The sequence below is a fragment of the Nematolebias whitei genome, chromosome 12, assembly GCF_014905685.2.
Source record: "Nematolebias whitei isolate Nwh7 chromosome 12, NemWhi1, whole genome shotgun sequence".
NCBI lineage: Eukaryota > Metazoa > Chordata > Actinopteri > Cyprinodontiformes > Rivulidae > Nematolebias > Nematolebias whitei.
The window spans coordinates 24,914,090-24,939,565 of record NC_056509.1 but is presented as its reverse complement, the minus strand read 5'-3'; the positions used below and the strand labels follow the sequence as shown (position 1 = coordinate 24,939,565).

At 42.5% G+C, this 25,476-nt stretch overlaps 2 protein-coding genes across 2 annotated transcripts in view; both read left to right on the top strand.

Annotated features, from left to right (window-relative positions):
• fermt1 (FERM domain containing kindlin 1) overlaps window positions 1–25,476 on the top strand; it is a gene marked incomplete at its 5' end in the record, with an annotated part of 928,370 nt that overhangs the window by 852,299 nt on the left and 50,595 nt on the right.
• bmp2b (bone morphogenetic protein 2b) lies at window positions 15,652–20,557 on the top strand. Its single transcript, XM_037685762.1, has 3 exons — window positions 15,652–15,727; window positions 16,470–16,837; window positions 19,539–20,557. The coding sequence occupies exons 2-3, from the start codon at window positions 16,483–16,485 to the stop codon at window positions 20,438–20,440; spliced, it is 1,257 nt and encodes a 418-aa protein (XP_037541690.1). The 5' UTR covers window positions 15,652–15,727; window positions 16,470–16,482; the 3' UTR covers window positions 20,441–20,557.

Below are 25,476 nucleotides of genomic sequence, written 5' to 3'. Positions count from 1 at the left end.
CAAGCTGTATAATGAAAACAGACCATGATATTTGCAAAATATATTGGTAAAATTGGCTCAATTTCTACAAATGCTTGTCCTGAGTCTGGTTCTGCGAAAGGTTTCTTCCTCATGAGGTAGTTTTTCCTTTCCACTGTCGCCTTCATGCTTGCTCAAGATGAGAGTTCTGTGATGGAGTTAAACTCAAAGCAGTCTGCTCTTCAGATAAACAATCTTAAATTATTATTTTTTATATGAATGTTTCTGTTCAGTGCCCTAAGATGACTTCTGGCAGACAGGTCCTAGGTGATGGACCAGACAAAGTGCAGCCTAAAGACCCCTTATGATGAGCACAATCAATGGAAACAGTGTTCCCTTGCCCGGACGTGGGTCACCGGGGCCCCACTCTGGAGCCGGGCCTGGAGGTGGGGCACACTGGCGAGCGCCTGGTGGCCGGGCTTTTACTTATGGAGCCCGGCCGGGTACAGCCCAAAGAGGAGATGTGGGTCCCCCTTCCCATGGGCTCACCACCTCTGGGAGGGGCCAAAGGGGTCGGGTGCAATGTGGGATGGGTGGTGGCCGAGGGCAGGGACCCTGGTGGTCTGATCCTCGGCTACAGAAGCTGGCTATTGGGACATGGAATGTCACCTCTCCGGTGAGGAAGGAGCCTGAGCTGGTGTGTGAGGTTGAGAGGTTCCGGCTAGAAATAGTCGTACTCAATTCAACACATGGCTCTGGCTCTGGCTCTGGAATCAGTTTCCTTGAGAGAGGTTGGACACTCTTCCACTCTGGAGTTGCCCCTGGCGAGAGGCACCTAGCAGGAGAGGGCATACTTGTTGCCCCCCATCTTGGTGCCTGTACGTTGGGCTTCACCCCAGTGAACGAGAGGGTAGCCTCTCTCTGCCTATGTGTGGGGGGACGGGTTCTGACTGTTGTTTGTGCTTATGTACCAAACGGCAGCTCAGATTACCCACCCTTTTTCGAGTCCTTAGATGAGGTACTGGAGAGTGCGCCTCCTGGGGGCTCCCTTGTTTTACTGGGGGACTTCAACGCTCATGTGGGCAATGACAGTGAGACCTGTCATAATGAACACCATGTTCAGCCATAAGGGTGTGCATATGTGCTCTTGGCACCTAAGGCTGCAGTTCGATGATCGACTTTGTTGTCATCTCATCTGATTTGCGGCCACATGTCTTGGACACTTGGGTGAAGAGAGGAGTGGAGCTGTCCACTGACCACTACATGGTGGTGAGTCGGCTCTGATGGTGGGGGAGGATGCCAGTCAGACCTGGCAGACCCAAACGTATTGTGAGGGTCTGCTGGGAACATCTGGAAGAGTCTCCCGTGAGACAGAACTTTAACTCCCACCTCCGGGAGAGCTACAAACATGTTCCGGGGGAGGCAGAGGACATTGAGTCCGAGTGGGCCATATTCCACGCCTCTATTGTCGAGGCGGCTTATCGGAGCTGTGGCCGCAAGGTTGTCAGTGCCTTTTGCGGCCGTAATCCTCAAACCCAGTGGTGGACACCGGCAGTGAGGGATGCTGTCAGGCTGAATAAGAAGTCTTATTGGGCCTTATTGGCCTGTGGGACCCCTGAAGCAGCTGATTGGTACCAGCAGTCCAAGCGGCATGCGGCTCGGGTGGTCGCTGAGGCAAAAACCCGGGTGTGGGAGGAGTTCGAAGAGGCCATGGAGAATGACTTCCCTACGGCTTCGAGGAGATTTTGGTCCACCATCTGGCATCTCAGGGGGGGAAGCAGTATGCCACCAACACTATTTATAGTGGAAGTAGTGTGCTGCTGACCTCAACTTGGGATGTTGTGGGTCGGTGGGCAGAATACTTTGAAGACCTCCTCAATCCCACCGGCACTTCTTCCACTGAGGAAGCGGAGGCTGGGGACTTTGGGTTGGACTCTCCAATCTCTGGTACTGAGGTCACTGAGGTAGTTTCAAAAGCTACTCTGTGACAGGGCCCCAGGAGTGGATGAGATTTGCAGACTTGGGTGGTGGTCTCCCTATTCAAAAAGGGTGACTGTAGAGTGTGTTCCAACTACAGGGTGATCACGCTCTTGAGCCTCCCTGATAAGGTCAATTCAGGGATTCTGGAGAGGAAGGTCCATCGGATAGTCGAACCTCAGATTCAAGAGGAGCAGTGCAGTTTTTGTCCTGGTCGTGGAACACTGGACCAGCTCTACACCCTCAACAGGGTACTGGATGGTGCATGGGAGTTTGCTCAACCAGTCTGCATGTGCTTTGTGGACTTGGAGAAGGCATTCGACCATGTCCCTTGGGAGCCCTGTGGGGGGTACTCCGAGAGTATGGGGTCCCAGGCCCTTTGATATGGGCTGTTAGGTCCCTGTACGACCGGTGTCAGAGCTTGGTCCGCATTGCCGGCAGTAAGTCGGATTCTGTCAAGGTTGTCCTTTGTCACCGATTCTGTTCATAACTTTTATGGACAGAGTTTCTAGGCGCAGCCAAGGTATTGAGGGGATCCGTTTTGGTAGCCTTAGGATTGCTTCTCTGCTTTTTGCAGATGATGTGGTCCTATTGGCTTCATCAAGTCGTGATCTACAGCTTTTGCTGGAGCGGTTCGCAGCCGAGTGTGACGCGGTCGGGATGAGGATCAGTTCCTCCAAATACGAGGCCATAGTCTTGAGCCGTAAAAGGGTAGAGTGCCCTCTCCGGGTCGGGGAGGAGGTCCTGCCCTAAGTGGAGGAGTTCAAGTATCTTGGGGTTTTGTTCACGAATTAGGGAAAAATGGAGCGTGAGATCGATAGGCGGATAGGTGCAGCATCGGCAGTAAAGCGGGCGCTGTACCGGTCCGTCAAGGTGAAGAGAGAGCTGAGTCAAAAGGTGAAGCTCTCAATTTACCGGTCAATCTACATTCCTACCCTCATCTCACCCGCCCCCACCTAGGACTGTCAGACCACATCTCAATCTTCCTGGCTCCTGCTTACATGCCCCCGCTGAGACGCTCCAGACCGGTTCAAAAGAAAGTTAAATGTTGGATCCAGGACAGTGGCCCCATACTGAGAGATTGTTTTGATCGAACAGACTGGCAGGTTTTCAGAGAAGCTGCTGAAAATGGAGGTTCGCTTGATCTTGACCAATACACATCCTCAGTACTGGGTTACATTAGTACATGTACTGACACAGTCTCCACTATCAGAAATGTTAAAAGCTACCCAAACAGAAAACCTTGGCTGAATGCAGAGGTGCGTACCCTGCTGGAAGCCAGGAACACTGCCTTCAGGTCTGGAAACTCAGAGGAGCTGAGTAGGACAAGAAAAGAGCTGGTTGCTGGTATTAAGAGGGCCAAGGCCACATATGCAAAGAGGATCGAGGGTCAATTCATCTCACAAGACCCTCGGAGCATGTGGAGGGGCATTAAGTGCATAACAGATTATAAAGGAAGGAGTGAACAATGTCCCAAAGACCCATCTCTGCCTGATGCCCTCAACAAGTTCTATGCACGCTTTGAAGACCCGAACAGACCACCCAGCACCAGACTCACCTCACCACCGGATGAAGAGCATCTCAGCGTGACCTCAGCAGAAGTAAGGAGTACCTTCAGGAGGATTAATCCGCACAAAGCAACTGGCCCAGACAACATCCCCGGAAAAGTGTTGAAGGAATGTGCTGATCAGCTCTGTGAGGTGCTGGCAGACATCTTTAACACCTCACTTACCCTGGAGACAGTTCCCACCTGCCTGAAGACTGCCACCATCATCCCAGTCCCAAAAAGCTCTACAGTGACTGGTCTGAATGACTATCGGCCAGTGGCCCTCACCCCGATAGTCGCTAAATGCTTCGAAAAACTGGTCATGACTCACATCAAAACAACCATCAACATCAACGAGGACCCTCATCAGTACGCATACCGTGAGAACCGATCAACAGAGGATGCAATCTCCTCTGTGGTCCACACTGCGCTCAACCACCTGGAGCAGAAAAACTCTTACGTCCGTATGCTCTTTGTGGACTTCACATCCGCCTTCAACACCATGATCCCCCAAACCCTGATGGACAAACTATCCACACTAGGACTAAGCCCCTCCATCTGCAACTGGGTACTAGACTTTTTAACAAACAGATCACAGTTAGTGAGGATCCACAACCTCTCCTCCTCCACCATAACCCTCAGCACTGGCTCTCCTCAGGGATGTGTGTTGAGCCCCCTCCTGTTTACTCTGCTCACATATGATTGTGCAGCTACCCATCCAGGCTGTCACATTGTAAAGTTTGCAGATGATACAGCGGTGGTGGGATGCATCACAAACAATGATGAGTCCAGCTACAGGCAGGAGGTGGAACACCTGGAGAGCTGGTGCAGAGAGAATAACCTTCACATCAATGTGAAGAAGACAAAGGAGATGATTGTGGACTTCAGAAGGAACAAAAACACCTACACCCCCCTGAACATAAGAGGATCTGCGGTGGAAGTGGTCTCCAGCTACAAGTACTTGGGTGTACACATGAATGACAACCTCAGCTGGAGCAACAACACCACCAGCCTGATCAAGAAAGCTCATCAGAGACTCTACTTCCTCAGACGGCTGAGGCGAGCTGGTCTGGGAAGCTCAGTCCTCACCTCCTTCTACAGGTGTGCAGTGGAGAGCATCCTGTGCTCGAGCATCAATGTGTGGCATGGAGGCTGCACAGCTGCAGAAAGAAAAGCTTTGCAGAGAGTGGTGAAGGCTGCACAGAAATCTGTTGGAATCAGTCTCCCCACCATCACAGACATCTACACCTCCAGATGCAGGAAGAGGGCCACCTGCATCATGAAGGACCCCACCCACCCAGCACACACACTTTTTGCCCCACTCCCCTCAGGAAGGAGGTTAAGGAGCATTAAGTGTAGAACCACTAGACTGAGGAACAGCTTCTACCCTGAGGCTGTTAGACTCATGAATCTCTAACTAGAATAATCACTGTGAAAAACCATATCATGTTGCTGCTGATCTGTTTCATGTTGCTGCTGATCTGTTTCAATGTTGATGTGTTCATGCGTGCACATCTGCTCACAGACTCATGTTCATGTTTGTGGTGATGTTCAATGTTTTATGTTATGAGTGCTTAGTGTATATTTAGTTGATGTTTTTCTTAGTTCATATCTTAGATGTTATTACTGTTTTTCTTATACATTTTATTGTTGGATGTAACTGGGACCCTGTGTACATAATTTCGCTCCACCACATGTACCACATGAGGTGCGAATGACAATAAAGAAACTCTGACTCTGACTCTGACTCTGATCTATGGCCATGAGCTTGTGACCGAAAGAACGAGATCACATATACAGGTGGCCAAAATGAGTTTTCTCCGCAGGGTGTCTGGGCTCTCACTTAGAGATAGGGTGAGAAGCTTGGTCATCCAGGAGGGACTCAGAGTAGAGCCGCTGCTTCTCCACATCGAGAGGAACCAGTTGAGGTGGCTCAGGCATCTGGTTAGGATGCCTCCTGGATGCCTCCCTGGTGAGGTGTTCCGGGCACGTCCCACCGGGAGGAGACTCAGAGGAAGACCCAGGACATGCTGGAGGGACTATGTTTCTCGGCTGGCCTGGGAACGCCTTGGGATTCCCCCAGAGGAGCTGGCCCAAGTGGCTGGGGAGAGTGAAGTCTGGGCCTCCTTACTTAAGCTGCTCCCCTCGCGACCCGACCCCAGATAAGTGGAAGAAAATGGATGGATGGATGAATTGAATTACTGGTATCCACATGAAAAATGAGCCAAAATGCTGTAGTAAATATGCCAGGCCTGCATGTGGCACTATAAGGCTGCCACATATATATATACCAAAAACAGGAAACAAGTTATGGAGTGTGCACATATAAATTACATGCTGGGTAAAAACTGTAAACACTAAAATCAGAGTTTCTCTCCCTTTCCTGTCTAGTTCTCCTTCATTGTGAGTCAAGTATGTGGTTTGTGTTATTGTTCAGCCTTGTCTGCTAAGTAACACAGAATACAAAATGTTGGCTGTAGTTCATCAAGTTTCTTGATCTGGTTCTGTAGCATCCACAACACAAACGTGGAATCTGCCATTCCAATAGTCATTGTGTCTGATGCGCTGGGGTTGTAAACTAGATTGGAGGTGGGGCAAAAATGTTATTGTTTTCAAAACGTTGTGTTTTGGTTGTCTACACAAAAATGCAAATTGGGGGTTGAATTGACTAGCCGACTAGTCACTTCTAGGACATCTCGCAATTTTTTGTCTGACTAGTCTAGACTACTCAGACAAAGACTAGACTAGACTAGTCGCAGTCAGTGATTGTGTCACGTGATCAGCGCCAAGCTGCTGGCTACAAATAGGATTCTTCCAAGCAGATGAAAGGCGAGGAGCAGGCCAAGTCTTCCCAAACAGGTAGAAATTCATCAACCATGTGCAAGTATTTCACTAAAGATTATGTTATTTTTAGTTTTATTTTATTTAATCCACCGCCTTCCCCTTGTTCTTATTTTTATTTTATTTAATCTACTAAATAAAATTAAAATAAAAACGGGGTGCACTCCACCGGAGAATTCACCACCACGGTGGTTTATTTTATTTAGTGGATTAAATAAAATAAAACTAACTTTTGCAGCTTAATAATAGTTTTGGTTTCCCTGTTACTTATTTTGCAGTATGATAAATGGTAGAAGCATAAATATACGCTCCTGATGTTTTTTTTGTTGTTTTTTTTTAATAATAAATTAAGTTTTTTTGCAATTAAAAAAAAATAGCGTCTTGAATTCCTATGACGTCATCAACTAGTCGACATCAACTCGACTATTATCAAGTTGACGTCGACTTAAAAAAATATGTAGTCGTTCAACCCCTAATGCAAATACATTTTGAGATGTTGTTCACAATAGAACACATTTTCAAAGATTACTTTCTCGGGGCACCTAAAACACACAACAGTGACAGAAATGCAAAAACCATTTCACGTAATCAGAAATCACTGTTCCCGCATGGACGGCTTCTTAGACTCGTCCTTATTGCGTGCACTTGCTTTTAATTCATTTTTTACATTTTACAATTTGTTTTACATTTAAATGTTTGAAGAAGTGATTGCTCGAGCAAACGTCTGTTATTTTATGGCTTTGAGGTCCAACAAATTTAAATAGCCAGTAAAAACTAAAACCAGCCAAACGCTCAAGTCTTAGTTGGTTAACTTCAGCAAAATGACTAATCTTTTTAAATTTCTTTGGCCGTTTCAATGATAGACAATGAACAGTGCCTAATTTAACAATTTTAACCTTCAGAAGTTAACTATGGGTATATAAAAACTAATCACGGTACAAACTGTTACACAAGCTTACACATGCTTTAATAAACTTGTCTCTGCTGGGAATTTTATGCCTGAGCAAACATCACAATGTGTACTGGCCTTAATGGCGAATGTAATTGTTTTAATTCCTACAGGCTGTTAAAGAAAAAATGAATTAGAAACACAATTTAACCCGTATAAATGTGTCTACTTATCAGAATCATGTATGCCTTTATGTGTTTACAGTGTTTAAGAGGAAGATGTGAAAATGACCCCTAGTACTTGTAGCTGCTCATGTACTGACCTTGCTTTCTATGATACGAGATGGCAAGCTTTGTGTGACCTTCACCATATCTCACATAAAAGCAATGTCCGACGTCATTCAGAGGCCTAATCTCATCTTGAGAAGCTAAAATGGTTTATGCGAAAGCGAGGAACATTTCAAGCTACACTGTGTGTTATTACTTATGGCTTCGCACCACGGATGAAACGCGCAGAGAGTGTTGCTCTTTAATCTCGTACAATATGTGATTAAAAAGCCTGTCAAGTTTTGTTTAACTGGGAAAGACGCAACACTTTCATCACTGCGCTTCTTTGTGTCGTATTGGTTTCCAGGACATTTATAGGGCATCAAACTGCAAACAGGACACTTTTATTTTCAACTGCAGTCAAAGCGCGCACGCATCTCAACATGTTTAAAACCGAGAAGTAGCAACACTGTGGGCTTAAAGAGCAATTTATGACTCCAACCAAGTATTGCATTAGAGCCACATAAACAACTATTAATTGAAACCATCTTTGCCGACAATGTCAGGCGCAGATCCTGTTTTATGTGTAGATACTTCCTAAGTGTTTTCCTTCCTTCTTCAGCCTGTAAACAGCTGCTTGCGCTTAAGTAGTAAAATGTAAATCTTGACGTTGGCTGTTTACATAGTCCAAGCTTCTAATCATGCAGACGTATAATTGAGTGATGCGTAGTATCTTTACGAGTAGAGCTGCAGTCAAAGGACAGATCCCTGTAGTTAAGCTTTTCTTTCATTCTCTCTTTACAATTGAAGCGATTGCGATTCAATCAAACTAGCGTGTTGACAAGGTATAATTTGTCAAGTCAATGTTGAAATCGCTAGATCTTTTTGTTCCGTTGCTATCGTACAGGCGTAGATTTTATAATCCGTGTGTGTAAGAACTTAAAAAGACTGCACAATTGTCTGACATGCAACATGATAAAGAAATTAGAGTTTAAATATGGATTCTGTTTTCTTTTAAAGTATCCCAGAAGTCCTTTTATGATCATCATAATTATCACTACACCAATTCTGCTGATAATTACAAACTTTAGCTATGGGAAAAAAGGAGAAGCCAAGACTGTCTGATCAAAGCGTTATTGTCCTTTTATTTATACCAGAAATTAAAACATAAACGAATAAACAGAGAGCCAATTTACCAAATTATTCACAGCTTCCCTCCAGCGACCAACCTCAGCGCAGCTCTCAACATCTGAACCATGTGAGCAAGGTCTGAACCCTCTCTTGTGATCTCTGAGAGCCCATATAATCTAGAGGTGGACTTGTTGCTCAAATTAGTGGGTAGAGAAGTGTGCCACATGTTCAGTATCCATAAATATTGACTCTGGCTTTTTAGCTGCCCGCTTTTGACCTTGGTGGGTTTCCATTTTGGGACAAACCTTTACGAAATGTGTCCCATTTGGCCACAGTCTCTTTCATGCGTCGTGCGCACGTGCTCAACGTAGTTCAGCAGTCGTGCTTCTGCTGTCAAACACATGTAGATTGATGAAGATTTTATTGGTTTCTAAATTAAAAAGACACGTTTGCTCAACAGCTGAATCAGAGGTGAGTCACAGCAACACACTGTGTCTTGGCTTCAAGAAGTATCTCTGAAGATTATCTTGCAGTCGGCCTGTTACACCGCGTGAAGACTGCACTGGCTCAAGGCAGAGGAATGCAGGTCTTATGTCTAGCCAAACAACTGTTAACAGCAGGTGAAAGGCTAATGGTTGGATCTGCGGTGTCATCTCAGAGCTTCGTCTGCCCACTGACTCGAGGAATGTATGTGTTGACAAGAGAGGTCTTTGCCATCTACTTCTACAACAGCATAAACACACTCGGAGAGATCCTACAGAGCCATACAGTGAAATATGGAACAATGAGGTGTCTCTTCATCAGCATCTACTTAGACATTCAAATAAAAGGCCCGACATTTCCTTAAGGAATGCATATCACCCGCTCGCTTTCATGCCAGGTTTTAAACTAATCTCATTCAGAGAAGAGACAGAGTTATAACAGCTTTGAGCAAACTTTGCAAACGACCTTATGCTTCATCTCATGTGATATTGTCAGATCTTGCAAGATGTGATGGCACTCAGAGAATGTGTTGAGGATGATGCTCAACTACTCAAGCAACTGTTAACAGCATGTGTAAGGCTAACGGTTGGATCTGCCGTGTTATCTCATAGATTTGGCTGTGGCTGAGTGGTCAGAGCAGTCGTCCTCCAATGCAAGAGTTGGGGGTTCGATTCCACCAGCAGTCGCATGCCCAAGTGTCCCTGGGCAAGACACTGAACCCCTCATTGCCTCAGATGTGTGTCCCATCAGTGTATGAATGTGATAAAGCACTGATTAGTCTTTGTATAGATCTAGTAGAGTGCTGTATGCATGGGTAAATGAGGACACAAATTGTAGTGCAAAGCACTTTGAGTATCTTGATAAGATAGAAAGGTGCTATATAAGTACAGCCCATTAACCATTTACTACGATTTGTACCTCAATATCTGTAAAACTGACTGAGTTGTAGCCATTTTTACGATTACTAAGGCCACCTACGTAGGACGTTGACTTGACTCCAAAAGTTAATCAGTTGTAGATCTACAATCAGTACCAGTAATTACTTCCCAAAAGCTTCATTCAGATCTGTCTAATTGTTCATGAGATATTTTGCTAACACTTTGCACAAAAACAAACGAACACACACAAACAAGAATACACCTCATGTCTTTGGCAGTAGTAAATGACACAATGTCCTAAGCTTCCTCACGCTCCCTTAACTTTTTCCTTTTAAACAAATTTAAAACAGTCGTCTGAGTTTTAGGCATGACACATTGTTCACATCAATAAAGGTCTTTCAGTAAAATAAAAAGATACAGATGAAGAAGTATATAGTGCTTATTCATGGTTTCACCTTAACTTGTTTATTATTTACTGTAGAAGATTTCCCCAATGTGACAAATGTTTGAAACATATTCCAACAAAGTTCAGTCAGGTCATCTGGATGTTTTCTTTTTTCTTTTTTTTTTTTTGCAACATTTCATCCTTCATCCAAAGGACTTCATCAATCTGAGGAGTCAAAAACAAACTGAGTTCCACAAACAGCACAATAGTGGGCCAACCAGTTTGATGGTGATAAGATGGTTTTTGGAGTCTGCTCTCTCCCCCATCAACTCCTCTGAGGTAGCCATAGTCAAACTGGTTCAAAACATCAAAGTTCATGCTCAATAATCCAGGCAGAAAATCCAACAAAGTTAAATCAGGTCATCTTGATGATTTATTTTTGTTGTTGTTGAGACGTTTCATCCTTCATCCAAAGGACTTCATCAGTCTGAGGAGCCACAACAAACTCAGTCCCACGAGCAGCACAACCACATAGTGGACCAACCAGTTTGATGGTGATGAGATGGCTTCTGGGGCCCGCCCTCTCCCCCATTGACTCCTCTGAGGCAGCCATAGCCAAAGTGGTTTAAAACATCATGACTTAACTTTGCTGAATATTTTTTACCCGAATTATTGAGCATAAACTTTGATGTATTGAAATATACTGTACAGATATAAATAACTGTTCTTCATCTCTCTGACTTTCATCTAAAAGCCAGAAAGAGAGGAAAAGTTTGGTGATTCAGCGCAGTCTGAGAAATTTTAATTTAGTTGTTTTTAAGTATATACTGGAAGCTTCAAGGGTTAAACCAGAGACCGACTATATTGTTCCTTAGTGTTGAGACAAGAACAGCAGTTTATCTGATAACAACAGTCTAAAGCTAAATGACTGTTATGAGGACGTCCAGATGCTCGACTGTATTTTTCAACCGACATGTGGGTTCACAGAGTCTTTGAATGAAATGTAAAAGGATAACGAAATATCTGGATGGGTTCTTACTTGAAGCTGTGTAAAAGTAAAAGAAACATATAAGATAATGTTTTGGTAACTTTGCATGTAGGAAATGCACAGCACATATATTTGTCAAAAATTTGTTTTTACTGAGCAATGATTCCTGTCTTATAAGAACTTGGAAAACCTAAAAAGCATCCAGAAATATTAGCAGTGGATGTTTTAAACTACAACCCAAGAGGCCAGGAAGGCCTTCGATGTTTGATTCAACTTTTGAGTTTTATGCTTCAAGCCCAGATCACAAAGAAGGTTAAATCATGTCATGTGGACAAGTTTCTTTTTGGGAGAAAGGTTTCATCTTTCATCTGAAAAGCTTCATCAGTCTGAGGCCTGCCAACCCAGATCTGTTTTATAAATAGCACCTCCTTGAGGTGTTTCAAGCCAGCATCAAGAAACTGGCTTTAACACGTGCAAAAAGGGCCATCCGCCCCCATCATGCATAACAATCAAATGTTACTCAGATATCACAAAGAAAAAAAAAATCATCTTTGGTCTGTCTAGGGTCAAGACAGCTTATTCCAGAAGACAATGGAAAAGAAGTGAGGTACTTCCTGTAAAGAGTTATTACTTGGTTACACACAGATACATGAGACACAAACTCAGCACCAGAATGAGACGTGCCAGATGTAAACTCTAGAGAAAGGCCTTCACAGCCAAGATTTGAAGTGGAGAACTTCCTGCTGTGAGGTGATTGTAATAACCACTGCACCACCATGCAGCCTATAACCCAATGATTACTGAAGGGAAATAATAATGATGACAGCGATGGGTTAGCTCACTCTGGCTAACGTAGAATTTACCCTCCTACAAAATTCCCACAAGCCCCGAGCAGTACGCTGCTGATAGGATATCTCTACCGGCCCTCTCTGGCCTCAAGACTTTCACTCTGTTGTCCTTTCAATCAGCATGTAATTGGATCAGTGGCAGCAATTTGATAAGGATGATGTATCTGACTCAAAACAATGATATATGCAGTGTCAGAGTCGTGTGATCTTCTCAAACAGTCCTTTAGCAGCCTTGTTGGTCAGACACATTTCTCAGTATTGGCCTGAAGAAAGCTATGCCCAACACAAACAAAGATGCACATACACACACTGCACGAGGTGTGTATACGCACTCAGACACATACACGATAACTGAAACTGCAAAAATGCAGAAAGAAACAGAGCATCAAATAAATTCCTCTCTTCTAATCCTCACTTGGGTAATTAAAGATGCTCACAGTTTCTGTGTGAGGCTTCCCTCCAATTTAGAGCATCTAAACGTTGTGCAGCTTTTACACGGTTCACTGGCAACAACACAGACCCAGTAGTCACTGCCAACAGATTAAAACAAAGTTAATCTTTACTCAAGCAATGGTTCAGATCTTTTGAAGTGGAGTTTTGTGGAATTACGAACATTTACTGTCTTACCTGTTGTAGATATCTTTTTTAAACAACTTATGTTTGGAGAAATAGAGTTTATAGACCAGATCGACGAGCTAATGATGACTCTGAGTACAGCCAAGACTGAAGCTTACTGTCGCTGTCGTAAACGTATCTAAAATCAGTCACTGTGATGAGCATTATTTCATAAATGTATATACCTCCATCAATTTCAAACATAATTATTCTAGCAGAAAGATTATGACTTTCTTCATGGAAGAGCTCCAGGTTGCACCAGAATTGTTAGATACAGTCACAGCCTATAGCGAAACGCTACAGCATTATTTGTTCATAACTTTTCAACAAAACCCCATTTCAAAATATCAGAACTTTCTCTTTAATATGCATGAAACATAATAAATAACATCAAAGTTCATGCTCAGTAATCCAGGTGAAAAAAATCCAACAAAGTTAAGTCAGGTCCTCCGGATGGTTTCTTTTTTTTTTGTTGTTGTTGAAACGTTTCGTCCTTCATCCAAAGGACTTCATCAGTCTGAGGAGCCACAACAAACTCAGTCCTACAAGTAAATGTAAGTCACCTCCTTCTACAGGTGTGCAGTGGAGAGCATCCTGTGCTCCAGCATCAGCGTGTGGCATGGAGGCTGCACAGAAGTCTGTTGGAGTCAGTCTCCCCACCATCACAGACATCTACACATCCAGATGCAGGAAGATGGCCACCTGCATCATGAAGGACCACACTCACCCAGTACACACATTTTTTTGCCCGTTAGACTCATGAGTCCCTAGTCAGAATTATCACTGTGATGCCATTTGGTTGTTGATATGTGCTGCTGACTATCCATGATGCTGATCTCATTCTGTTGATTTATTTTGTGTTGCTGTGTTCATTCATCCTCATCTGCTCACACAGACTCATGTTCGTGCTGCTGTATTCAGCATATAGTTTTTGTACTATCAGTGCTTAGTGTATTCTTAGTTTAGCGTATTTCTTAGTTCATGTCTTAGATCTTATCACTGGTTTTATTTACAATTTGTATTTTTTTGGATGCAACTGGGACCCTGTGTACATAGTTTCATTCCACCTCATGTGCCACATGTGATGTGAATGACAATAAAGAATCTTGAATCCTTGAGCTGATGAAGTCCTTTGGATGAAGGACAAAGCATTTCAACAAAAAAAGAAACCATCTAGAGGACATGACCTCACTTTGCTGGATAATGGAAACAAGTTAAACTGAACACACTGAACACAATACGTATATTTGATTAAAGACAAGTTTTAGCTAATTCTATTAAATAAATAAGAAATAACCAGAAAGTAAAAAATGTATAAAACAGCCCATTAAAAAGCAGTAAAACAAAGTGTTTGGATTTAATTGTGCACACTGTTACTCAGGTAACGGCACCTTCCTACTTTAATTGCCAGGATGATCTGGGATTATCCCTCATAAAATGGTATTGTTCTGAAACATGATAAAGAGATCTTGTGATCTATAAAGGACTTAATCTGCTGCTATCTTTGATAAAACAACAACATCATGGATTTTGCTCAAACACAGCCACTGCCACACAACTTTTCCACCTAATGGAGGTCAAGAGGGAATCAACAAGGGCTTTTCCTATGGAGATGACCCCAACGTTAATGCTGTCACCCCACATAAAGGTTTGTCCTGTGCCTCAGAGGAGCATGTACTTTCTCACACTGATTACAATCTCCATGAGTGACACAGGTTTTCTGTGAAAAAGAGATTTAAAAACTAAAAGATTGACAAATGACTTTGCTGGCTTCGGCTTTTATGTTTTATTACACAGTAAACAAGGGGGTTTTCAACCAAATCTGAATTTTAAAAAACCCTGTTATAAACATCAACAAAATGTAAAGCATATGTACACTTCACAATAAAAATTTAAAAAAAGAAATTTAAATGTGCATGCCTCTTTTGTGACTTATTGTTGTCGTTGTTACCCACTGTTGTCATCACTCTTTGTTAAGAAATCAGGTCTCTCTTGTAAATGAGTCCCCGAGGCTCAATGGGATTAACCAGTCTAAATAAAGATTGAATGAAAAAAACAAGTTCTGAAGGCAAATAATGCCTTAAAACCCACAAAAGAAACTATAATCGGATTAATCCAAAAAGGAAACAATAACTTGAAGCACTTCTTGATCAATAATCTAACCATGAAACACATAAAAAAGCATTTTGATTGAGCTGTTTGGTCTAATTCACAGAAATACATCACACCCTCTTTCTGCCATTTCTACTTATAAAGACAAACAGTCTAATTTTAAATAGAAACCCAAACTCTCATTCGTATCCCTGCATTTTGTGCACTTATTCCCTTTAAACAGCCTTAATGTTTTATTTTGACACCATGGAACTTATTTTGGAGTCTGAATGCGCACAGGTGGCGTATGGAGGAGTGATTGACAGCCTGTTGCAGTGACATCATAGTTGGACAAAAAGAGTGTCGGGGGGGAAAGAGAAGGCACCAATCAATTGAACCAGGAGGAGGACGGTGTGCCACAGACGCGCTGCTTCCACAGGAGAGACACTCCAGCGCGCGCTGCTCTCCAAAAAACATCCACTCATTTATTTACAGCACTTCTGCTCTTTTTGTATTATTATTTTTAAAATGTGCAGCCAAAAGTCCTTACACTTGGTTCGGTTACGCGCAGCCGCTTCCTCATAGACTTAACATTGACTGCTTTTATTTTTTTTATTTTTATTTTATTTTTTTTCTTTCTCTCCGTCCTGACCCAAAAACCTAACCCGACTTGGCGCAGCTGGAGAGAATATGTGCGTGAGGCGATCTGCGAAGGGCTCGGGCTGTTTTTGGTCCCCCAAGGAGAAGCAGCTTGGATTAAACACGAGTTAATGTGGAATTTATCGGAGCTTAAAGGTGGAACGACGACCGGACACAGCGCTTTCTCGTCAGGTAATACTCAGATGAAGTAACTGTATTTGTAAAAATCGAACCGTTTCAGAAGTTGTCATAACTTATAAGGGATAAGTCAACTTTCCAAGTGGCTGTGGGCTCAGTCTTATTTGTTTCTGATCATAATTAGAAGGTGCGTAAAAGTTAAAGCCTCCCCCACCTCCTGGTGAGAAACATAAGATGAAGTTGGTGAAAAGAAGTTGTGGCACTCAGATGAGTTTTTGATGTTTTTTGATGTGCTGTCCCGGGACACATCTGGCCCTGCACGTCAGATCTAACACCTGCGAGCTTCTGAAGTGCCTCTATCCCTTCTGGTTCCACAGCCTGTCTGATTGCTCTGCTGCTGTGCTGTCTAATCCCCCACACACACTTTTTTCTTCTTCGCCAGATACTGTAAAACTTCTTGTGATCTTCTGCACAGACTTCTTTTCTCCTTCTTTTCATATCACAGCATCAAACATGATCTCTTATCTTTTCTAACTAGAGACTTTTGGTCTGCGGTCGTCCCCTCGACATCCATTCATTTTTTTTAACTCCTCTTTCTTTTATTACTTTCTCTGCTTCGTATCTTTATGTTTGGGTTCATGTTGAGCCCTGGGGTTGTGTCTGTTTTTTCCTGCTCACTGAGGGGGGGCACCACACAGTTTGAGAAATGCTCCAGTGAAGCCCCTCTCAGACGTGACCGCCTCACGTCAGTGCATCGAGCGCCAGCGTATTGACCCCAACCCAACTTTCTCCACAGGGACTGACTGATCATGGTCGCCGTGGTCCGCTCTCTCATGGTACTGCTGCTCGCTCAGGTGCTGCTGGAAGGTGCTGCGGGACTCATCCCCGAGGTGGGCCGGAGGAGATACAGCGAGTCTGGGAAGCAGAGCCCGGAGCAGTCGGAGAGCTTCCTCAAAGAGTTTGAGCTTCGGCTTCTCAACATGTTCGGCCTGAAGCGCAGGCCGACCCCCAGCAAGCAGGCCGTGGTGCCGCAGTACATGGTGGACCTTTACCGCATGCACTCTGCCAACGGGGATCACAGCACCAAGCGACCCAAGAACATGGGGAAGCACGCAGAGCGAGCCGCCAGCAAGGCCAACACGATTAGAAGCTTTCACCACGAAGGTGCGTATTAGTGACATACCTTTCCATGCGCTCTCAGACAACCCCAAACCTATATTTAAACATGACTCAGAGCGTCACGAGCAAACTTCAGAGTCCTCACTGTTTTATGAAAGTTTAGTCATTTGCAGATGGCACAAGTCCAAGGTATTTGAAACTCCTAGAAAAGTTCTTAAAGTGGCATGATTTAAAAGCAAGTGTTCCACGATGCGCAGTTAAATGAACAATCATACGTAAGGCAAACATCCCTCCCCGCAGCAGCTGTCACAGGCTTCAAAAGCACAAGGGGCGGCGGTGTCCCTGGGGTAATTTGTTTCTTAATAATTGATGGTGTTTGCGTGGGCTCTGAAAACAGTTTTTCCAGACACGCACCACAGGAGCCGGATAAAGGGCGGTGTGCCTGTAGCGCAGGTGATACACATCATCCGGACACACTATGACGAAGTCATTCGTGTCCGACTGAGTCACTTTTAACAAGACTGAAATACGTTTGTGGTAAAGTGAGGAGGGAGGAGTTGCTTTCGTTGTTTTCTTTCGTTCTCTTTCTTTCTTTTTCTCCGTGATGTGCGCCATTACGCACGTTCCACTTTGGGAAACACGCGGTGATTGTTGATTTAAGTCTATTTGACAACACGTGCTCAGATGAGTATGAAGGTTGATAACTCAGGACAGCAGGTCACCAGCTAAACGTTGTGTTCAAACTCTAATGAAGCAGGCTGTTGGACACAGTTACTCATAATTTAAGAGAAAACATATAAACATTTAAATGACTTTATATAAGTGCTGCTACACAAGTTAATTCCAATTTAGCCTACCATTTAACATCACAAGATCCAATTTGCAACTTATGAGTTACTGAGTCCATTGGGACAGAGTCCCATACAGAGTCCTGTGTTTGACTGGAGAAGTTTCCATCAGGGGTGAGTCAGAGTGGTGGCTGTGTGGCTGCTTGGGCGCTCTCCAAAGCGCCTAGTGCAATGACACCAAGTGGCTACAATGACACACTACAAACAGTTGTGGAGTGACTGCTCCCAGCCCCACTGCTGGAAACCTCTGTCCTCAGCCAGCACACCTTGATACCATCACTGATTGTATTTACATAGGTTCCCCTGGCTCGTTTCATCCCGTGCAAACAGCTACAGGTTATTAGTCTTCCTTTATCATGTCAGGTGACGTGCATGTGATTGTTGCTCCATGTAATAAGTGTGTATCTACCGATGTAAATGCAGCACATCAAAGCAAACAGCTGGGCTCGTTCATCCCATCTGCCGTCTGATATTAATTTAGCTCGGACGATTAGTCTTACGGCTATCGGTTTTCAAGAATACTTCTTACCGATGCCAAATAGAACATTTCCACTAGTACACAGGAAGACACTGCCTGATGAATGACCCAATGTTAGCCTTTATCTGCTGTTTTGGCACGCGGCACTAAAAGAAATTAGGAATGTTGATGCACTCATATCTGTGGTTCACGCATTTTGGACAAGCCTAAGCTTGTTCACGCAGCAGGTCCTTAAAGAAAAGAAAGACAGGAGGTTGAGAATACTGCTGCGGATAGAAACAGAGAGAACAGGGATGGAGAAGTAGACAAAAAGAAAAGAGGATTAAGACAACTGAGGGAAAGGGGGATTTGGGTGCTGATGAAGGAAAGCAAGAGTAGGTTGAGTAAAGGGGAGAGAGAATGAAAGACGGGGGGCTTTCCCACATCAGATGAGAAGTGATGGGTCTAATTGAGGTCTTTGTGTCTGGGGGAGTGGGGGGTTAGGGTGAGATTGTGGAATTTCCTAAATGGCTCCTTTTGAAAAGATAAAGAGTTTGAGGTTTGTGTTTCTTTGCCGCAGCAAACAGATTAAATTGGGTGTCTATATATTGTCAATGATCATAAAGTAAAAGTTCAAAGTGGGGCCGCCTCAAAGAAAATTGCAGCTTTTACCAACACTTCTGCAATTTAAACCACACAGGGGATTACCAATGCATTTTATGTTCATGTGCTATTTTCATATGCTTACGGAGATTTGTATGAGTAATACAAGATAGCATTTGAACTATTCTAGTAAATAAGAGTCAAGAACATTTAGGTTATTATTTTCTTTCTAAAACAAGTGTCAGATGCAATTCCTTTGACAATGTTATAAATGTCCCACTGAAAAGTATTTGTTCTGAAAAGAATGTGGCATCTGGCATTTATATAATAATGCTTTCTATTGATTTTTGTATTTATCTGCTGTGCGTTTGATTCGACTTCAGTGTATGCATTGTTGGAAATAGTGTGCAGCAGCCAAATTACCGTAGGCATGAAGGCAGGCTGATGGTTCTGTTTGATTTTATCAGTAGATGGAAGTGAGCCGCTTTCATCCTTTGACATTTAACCAGGTGATTCCAAGGGCCTGACACTAATGATGGTATTACATCATTTGGAGTATTTGCCTGTCATTACACTGAGTCATATATGGAAAAACTTGATATATCATGTTTTACCTGCTTGACAATGGCCCACACCCTCTATAACCATGCAGCAGATTGGCTGGCTGTATAGGAAAAAAAATTACGAATGACGAAATCAGTTTTTCTGTTGATCTATTAACCAACACCCATTAATCATGTGTTTTGTTTCTCATTCTTGTGCTGTGTATAAATACTTGGATATGTCATTGCAATGCTATCATCTTACAGTATGGATGTCTCTTTTGTTTTTGTTGTAGAGTCCATGGAGGCTCTGACCAGCCTGAAAGGCAAAACAATCCAGCAGTTCTACTTTAACCTGACATCTGTCCCTCATGAGGAGCTCATCACTTCTGCAGAACTTCGTATTTACAGAGATCAGGTCATGGGACCTGCCATCCCTAACAACAGCAGCACTGGTGAGAGTGTTCCAGCTGGTGGCTTGCATCGTATTAACATTTATGAGATATTCAGAGTTCCTGCCACTGATGGCGCTGAACCTCTAGCACGCCTGCTGGACACCCGGCTGGTGCAGGACTCCTTGAGTCGCTGGGAGAGCTTTGATGTGAGTACTGCTGTGTCTCAGTGGACCTCAGGGAAAGGCCACAATCAAGGCTTCATGGTGGAAGTGCTTCACCCAGAGGAAAAGAAGATGGATGCTGAGCATGCCCAGAGACGTAATAGGCATGTCAGGGTGAGCCGGTCTCTGCATACGGACCAGGACTCTTGGCCTCAGGCACGGCCCTTGTTGGTGACATATAGCCACGATGGCCGTGGGGACTCTGTGCTCCATACACGAGAAAAAAGGCAGGCAGCGCTCCGTAAACAGCGCAGGAAGCACCAGCATAAGGCAAGCTGTAAAAGGCATGCCTTGTATGTAGACTTCAGTGATGTGGGATGGAATGAGTGGATAGTGGCACCCCCTGGCTACCATGCCTTTTATTGCCACGGGGAATGTCCCTTCCCCTTGGCGGACCACCTCAATGCAACCAATCATGCAATTGTGCAGACACTTGTCAACTCAGTCAACTCAAACATCCCTAAAGCCTGTTGTGTGCCCACTGAACTCAGCCCTATTTCACTGCTCTACCTGGACGAATATCAGAAAGTCATTCTAAAAAACTACCAGGACATGGTGGTGGAGGGATGTGGCTGCCAATGAAAAACTGACAGTGTGGACAGAAAGAGTGAGCATGCAAGAAAGACCGGAAAGTGTTTTTGGTTGCTACGGACACCCGGTTTCCCAACAAAGACATTTATTTATAAGAAAGATACACAAAACAGAGCTATAGTGGAATAAAAAAAAAACTATATATGAATATATTTATGTCTACTTAAAAGTTGGGGAAAATAAATGTTTTAATCAAAAGAATATTCCTTTACTGGTTCTGAAAATGTATTTTTGATGTACATTTTGAAATGGGTGCAATACCACATGAAGTATATTGCTCAGATTTTTATTTTGTATTTATTTCTATTATAACCACTTTATTTGTAAATAAATAATGTGTATTTATCATTAAAACAAAAGATGTGGTTTACTCAAGTTTTCCAAGCTCAGCTGTACTGAACCAGACATTCCCAAGGTGTTTGTGTTAGAGAGCGAGTTCGGAGCATGACTACATGTGTGGCTGGATACAAGTTTGAACTCTGACGTCAAAAATACCTACAAAAATACAACACTAATTGCAAATCAAGCATGAACTATTTTGGTAAATGTAATTGGAAACCAAAAACAAAGCAAGAGGGCTAGATCACTGGTGTAATGAACTGCAAAGCGGTGCGGGGTCAGAGGACGATTTACATGCCCACCAATGTAACAGACTCCCATGGGAGGACTGGATAAACAGCCAGGCATGTTTTTTTGCATTACACGTCACTGCAAAGATTCCTGGGAACAATCTTTCAAGAGCTGGCTCTTATGTTTATTTTGCTCCAAACCATTAATAAAAGATGAAAAAAAAGTGAAACTCTAATGCTTCTGTGGAAGGTTGACAAGGTTTATTTACTGTAAGATTTGTTATTGAAAGATTGCATAATGTGCTAGACAGACACAGCAACATGCCTTAAGCAAAAAATATATATATCAGCACTTTAATTAATTAAAACAAACACACACCTGCACCTGACACATGCTCAGACAGATTTCAACCACATAGTGTGCTGCCTGTCTTTATCTTTGTTTCATAAAGCTCTAATGCATTTTTATTTAACAAAACAGCACAATTGAAACATGATGCACTATTAACAGATACACTGTGACCACAATACAGCTTAAAAATCTTGTTTTACTCACCAATATCATAATGACACAATGAATAGAAAAAGATAAGAATACATAAGATTATATTACAAAACCATACAACTCTGAGTGAGCATCTTTCTGGAACAGGGCTGTTCAACTGGCGGCCCATGGGCTAAATCAGACCCATGGATGTGTTCAGTTCAGCCCACAAATGGGTTCATTTTTAAATAAAACTATTTAAAACCATAAAAGAAGCTAACTTAATGGCAATAACTGCTGGATGTCTGTCCCTTGAGTTCTTTGCTTTCAGTAACTGTGCCCCCTTGAGCAATTCAATTGAATCGCCCTGTTCTAGAACAATATTATTAGTATTAATATAGACTCTAACATAATATCAATATAAAAACTACTCAAAATATGGATGAGAATTTCAAAGAAAAGAGGAACAGTGAAGAGTTTGGAGGAGTTTGGATAACTGTGCTCTTTGCAGTGTTTGCATTAGAAAGGGTTTGGAGGGATCGCAGGCCAGCTCAGAATCCTCTAAATAGACTGTTTTAATGTGAGTGCACATTGGGACCAAGGAATGTTGGTTTTCAATCTCAGACACATGCATATGCTTGCATGGAAAACCAACGTGGTTGTTTTTTCAATCATCTATTCAAGGATTTCCTGGTGGGCTTTTTCTCTGCAAAAACAACTGTGCATTGAACAAAGCTTAGCTTGTTACTTATATAGAAAATGTAAATGAAAACATGAAGAAGGAGCACTAATACTATTTTCAGAGGCTGTAAAAACACACAAAAAAAGTCATTTGAAAAAGTAGTTGTTTATTTCTGGGGTTTTTTTTTTACTCTTTGAAGTATATAAATCTAGCTGATACAAGTTCATCCACAGAGTTACCTTCGATGAGGCAACTTTAACTTTATGCACTTGTTTCCATTCTTTTTTGCATCTTCAAATAAGTGCTGCAACTGGGCAGTCACCTTGTTGGCACACTTGGTGAATACTGGATAGAACTCAACACTAAAACTTTCAACTTCACAACAGTCTTTGCCACAAATTCCAGCAATAATGTCATAAGTGGGATGTGGGGATTTTGTGTTAAAGAAAGTGTTAGATTTAGTGCTTTTATAGTTCAAGTCCATAAAGCTTTCATTGAGTTGGGTGGAAATACTGCTCTCAGAGTGGGCGACACATGGGCAGCACTCCCAAAACTCCCCGTCTGCACCCCGTTCCAGCTGAACTGGGTTCTAGTTGGACTACAGGTCAACCACTGTTTTACCACCTCCTGGGGTTTCTCATTTTAGAGTCATGTTAGTATCAAGCAGTTCCTTGAGGACCACTTCTAAACTTCTCACAAAAAAAGGGGGGGGGGGGGGTGTCAGGGGTCAAAGTAATATGAACCAATTATCTCCACCCTTACTGACTTACTTCCAGGCTCATCACGTCATCACGGTTTAGTGGCTTCAAGTGTGGTCAGCCACTGGATGGGACTGAGAACATGTTTGTGTTTTAGTATCCATTCTGTTTTACCAGCTCAGGCACAATTTATTTTTCAAAAGCACCTATTTTGAGGCAAAATAAATAAATGAATAAGCTAGAAAAAATAGGTTTGAATGTGACTTCATGATTAAATTATAGAAGGCACAGCAATGCGTACTTGGCAAGACGCTCTTCACCTGCTGCACAGACTTCGACAAAGGCACTCTAAAAAAAAAAAAAAAAAAGCTGATTTCCCCCTCCTTCTCCATGAACATCTGGCAAATCAGTTAAAGGTGTCCTTCACTGTCTGTTTACACACAAGCACACAACAGAGCAGCCGCACAGCTGATGCACATAACACTAGGAGCTAGGGACCTACTAGCGTGGCAGGGCCCGTTCATTTTGTTTGTTGCACTGCAGACCACACCAAAACTATCTGCAGCTACAAACAACCCAATCGTAAGGGCTATAAAATCAGATTTCCAGCTTTCTGGCTGGCCCAGATTTGAGAAAATATGTGGTTGTGCTGAGTATCTTTGATGAAACCGAGTGCTTGTGAGATTTCAACAGGCTCTGTGCCAAAATGGGACATAAAAATTAAGAGAAGTGAGGAGAGACAGCTGCCACTTTAGAGTCTTTTTCTAAGACGAGGTCTTTTCTTCCTCATGTGCTGCGCACACTAATTTTAGAGGTGGTGTACATGGTGTTTCTGTATTCCGAGAACAGCCAGTAAGATGACGTCCGGCATAGCTAAAGCTGTGGCATCTGTGCTGCAGCTCTGAACACATCAAACAGACAGGCGTCCACGGATTCTGGAGGAGAGCAAAGATGGAAATTACTTTTCCAGAATAACTGCAAGGATGATAATATACAAATGTTCCAGTTCATTCTTTCAAACGTGCCCCACTACAAGCACACTTGCACTATTTTGTTAATTCATAATTGTAAGAACGTTGACATTATATAAAGCACATGGTCTAAATTATTACTGTAAGAACTTGAATTAACTTAGATGGGAACTACTACTGCCATTTGTGTAAGAGCTAATCAGCCATGCAATTACAGTGGAGTTGGCTGAGAGTGAAATGTTGAAATCATTACCTCTGGCTGAGACTCTGTGAATTTGCCCATTATATAGTTTTATACTTTCAGAAGAATAATGCTGCTAGAGCATGAGAATTAGCACAGGAATAAAAACCTGCCTACCATTATGATACTCTTGAGAAATAAAGCAATAAAAAAGAATTCAAGAATGAATAAGGACTTTGAAGAGGCCATGCCTTTCTCAGTACATCTAGTGTGCAATCCTCTTTAACCTAAACAGTAAAATACTAAATATTGATTACAGTGAGAGATAAGAAAAAGTGATTTGACATAAATATTTATCTGTCTGATTTAATTTATGAAAAAAAAGAAATCAAGTGCACTTTACACATTGACAAGTTATACTTTTCTAAAGTGGGTAGTGGGAAAAAACCTCCATATGGGTCACAAATGGGGAACAGGCTTCAGGGTGGATTTGCTTTTAGACACTGACCTTAGATCAGTGTTGTGTTTATGCCTCTCATGGTTACAGTTAGGTTTTGGGGTAAAAGGTAAAACATGACTGATCCTGGAGCCTTGCCGAAGGGAGTCTCCTACACAGGAAACTTAAAAGGGTGTTGTGGCTATGAACTGCCTCCGACTTTGTAACCGGAAGTAAATCGATCAATCAAAGAGAGAAACATGACATCTCCCAGCATGCCTTGTAAATAAATGTCAGTGTCAGACGTTGTAAATCTAATGCATCGCCACTGTTACAACTTGAAAAAAAGTGTTCACAGTCAAAACTGGCAACGAATGAGGAGAGAGCTTTAAACTTGTCTGTCCTGTCTGATGACAGAATTAAAACATAAATAAAAATGATGTTCATTGTAAACTGCAAGAATTACCAAATATATGAAAGAAAACTTGTTACAATTAAAAGTAAATATTCCGGTAGTTAAAAAATCTATGAACATGACTTGTACAAAACTAGAAGCTTGTGGGTGTTTGCTGGTAAATTGTTTGCCCTTAGTGCATTTTATCTTATTTAAATCTAGCAACCCATTCAAAAGGCATTTTCTGTTACATATAATATCATATATGTTAAGATATATTAGATTGCATTTTATACATACATATAGAGAGTACATATAACCATATCTACCGGCATATGAAAAAAAAAAAAATTCCAGCGTATCCTTTCTTCAGGGGTTGCCACAGGAAGAACACTCACAGTATGACAGTTGTTTTATGTCACATGCTCTTCCTTATACAACCACTGAGCTACCACTACCCACCTGTGTGGTGTAGAGGGTTGCCATTTAGCAAACTCAGAGAAACAATTGGGTGTTAATACAAAGTATATATACATACACATGTTTATATATATACATATATATATATATATATACATATATATATATATATATATATATATATATATGTAT

Excerpts from the sequence above, each read along its gene's own strand:
- bmp2b (XM_037685762.1), top strand. The coding sequence starts at position 16,483 with ATGGTCGCCGTGGTCCGCTCTCTCATGGTACTGCTGCTCGCTCAGGTG. Across the intron at positions 16,838-19,538 it reads TAGAAGCTTTCACCACGAAG|AGTCCATGGAGGCTCTGACC; the intron begins GTGCGTATTAGT and ends TTTTTGTTGTAG.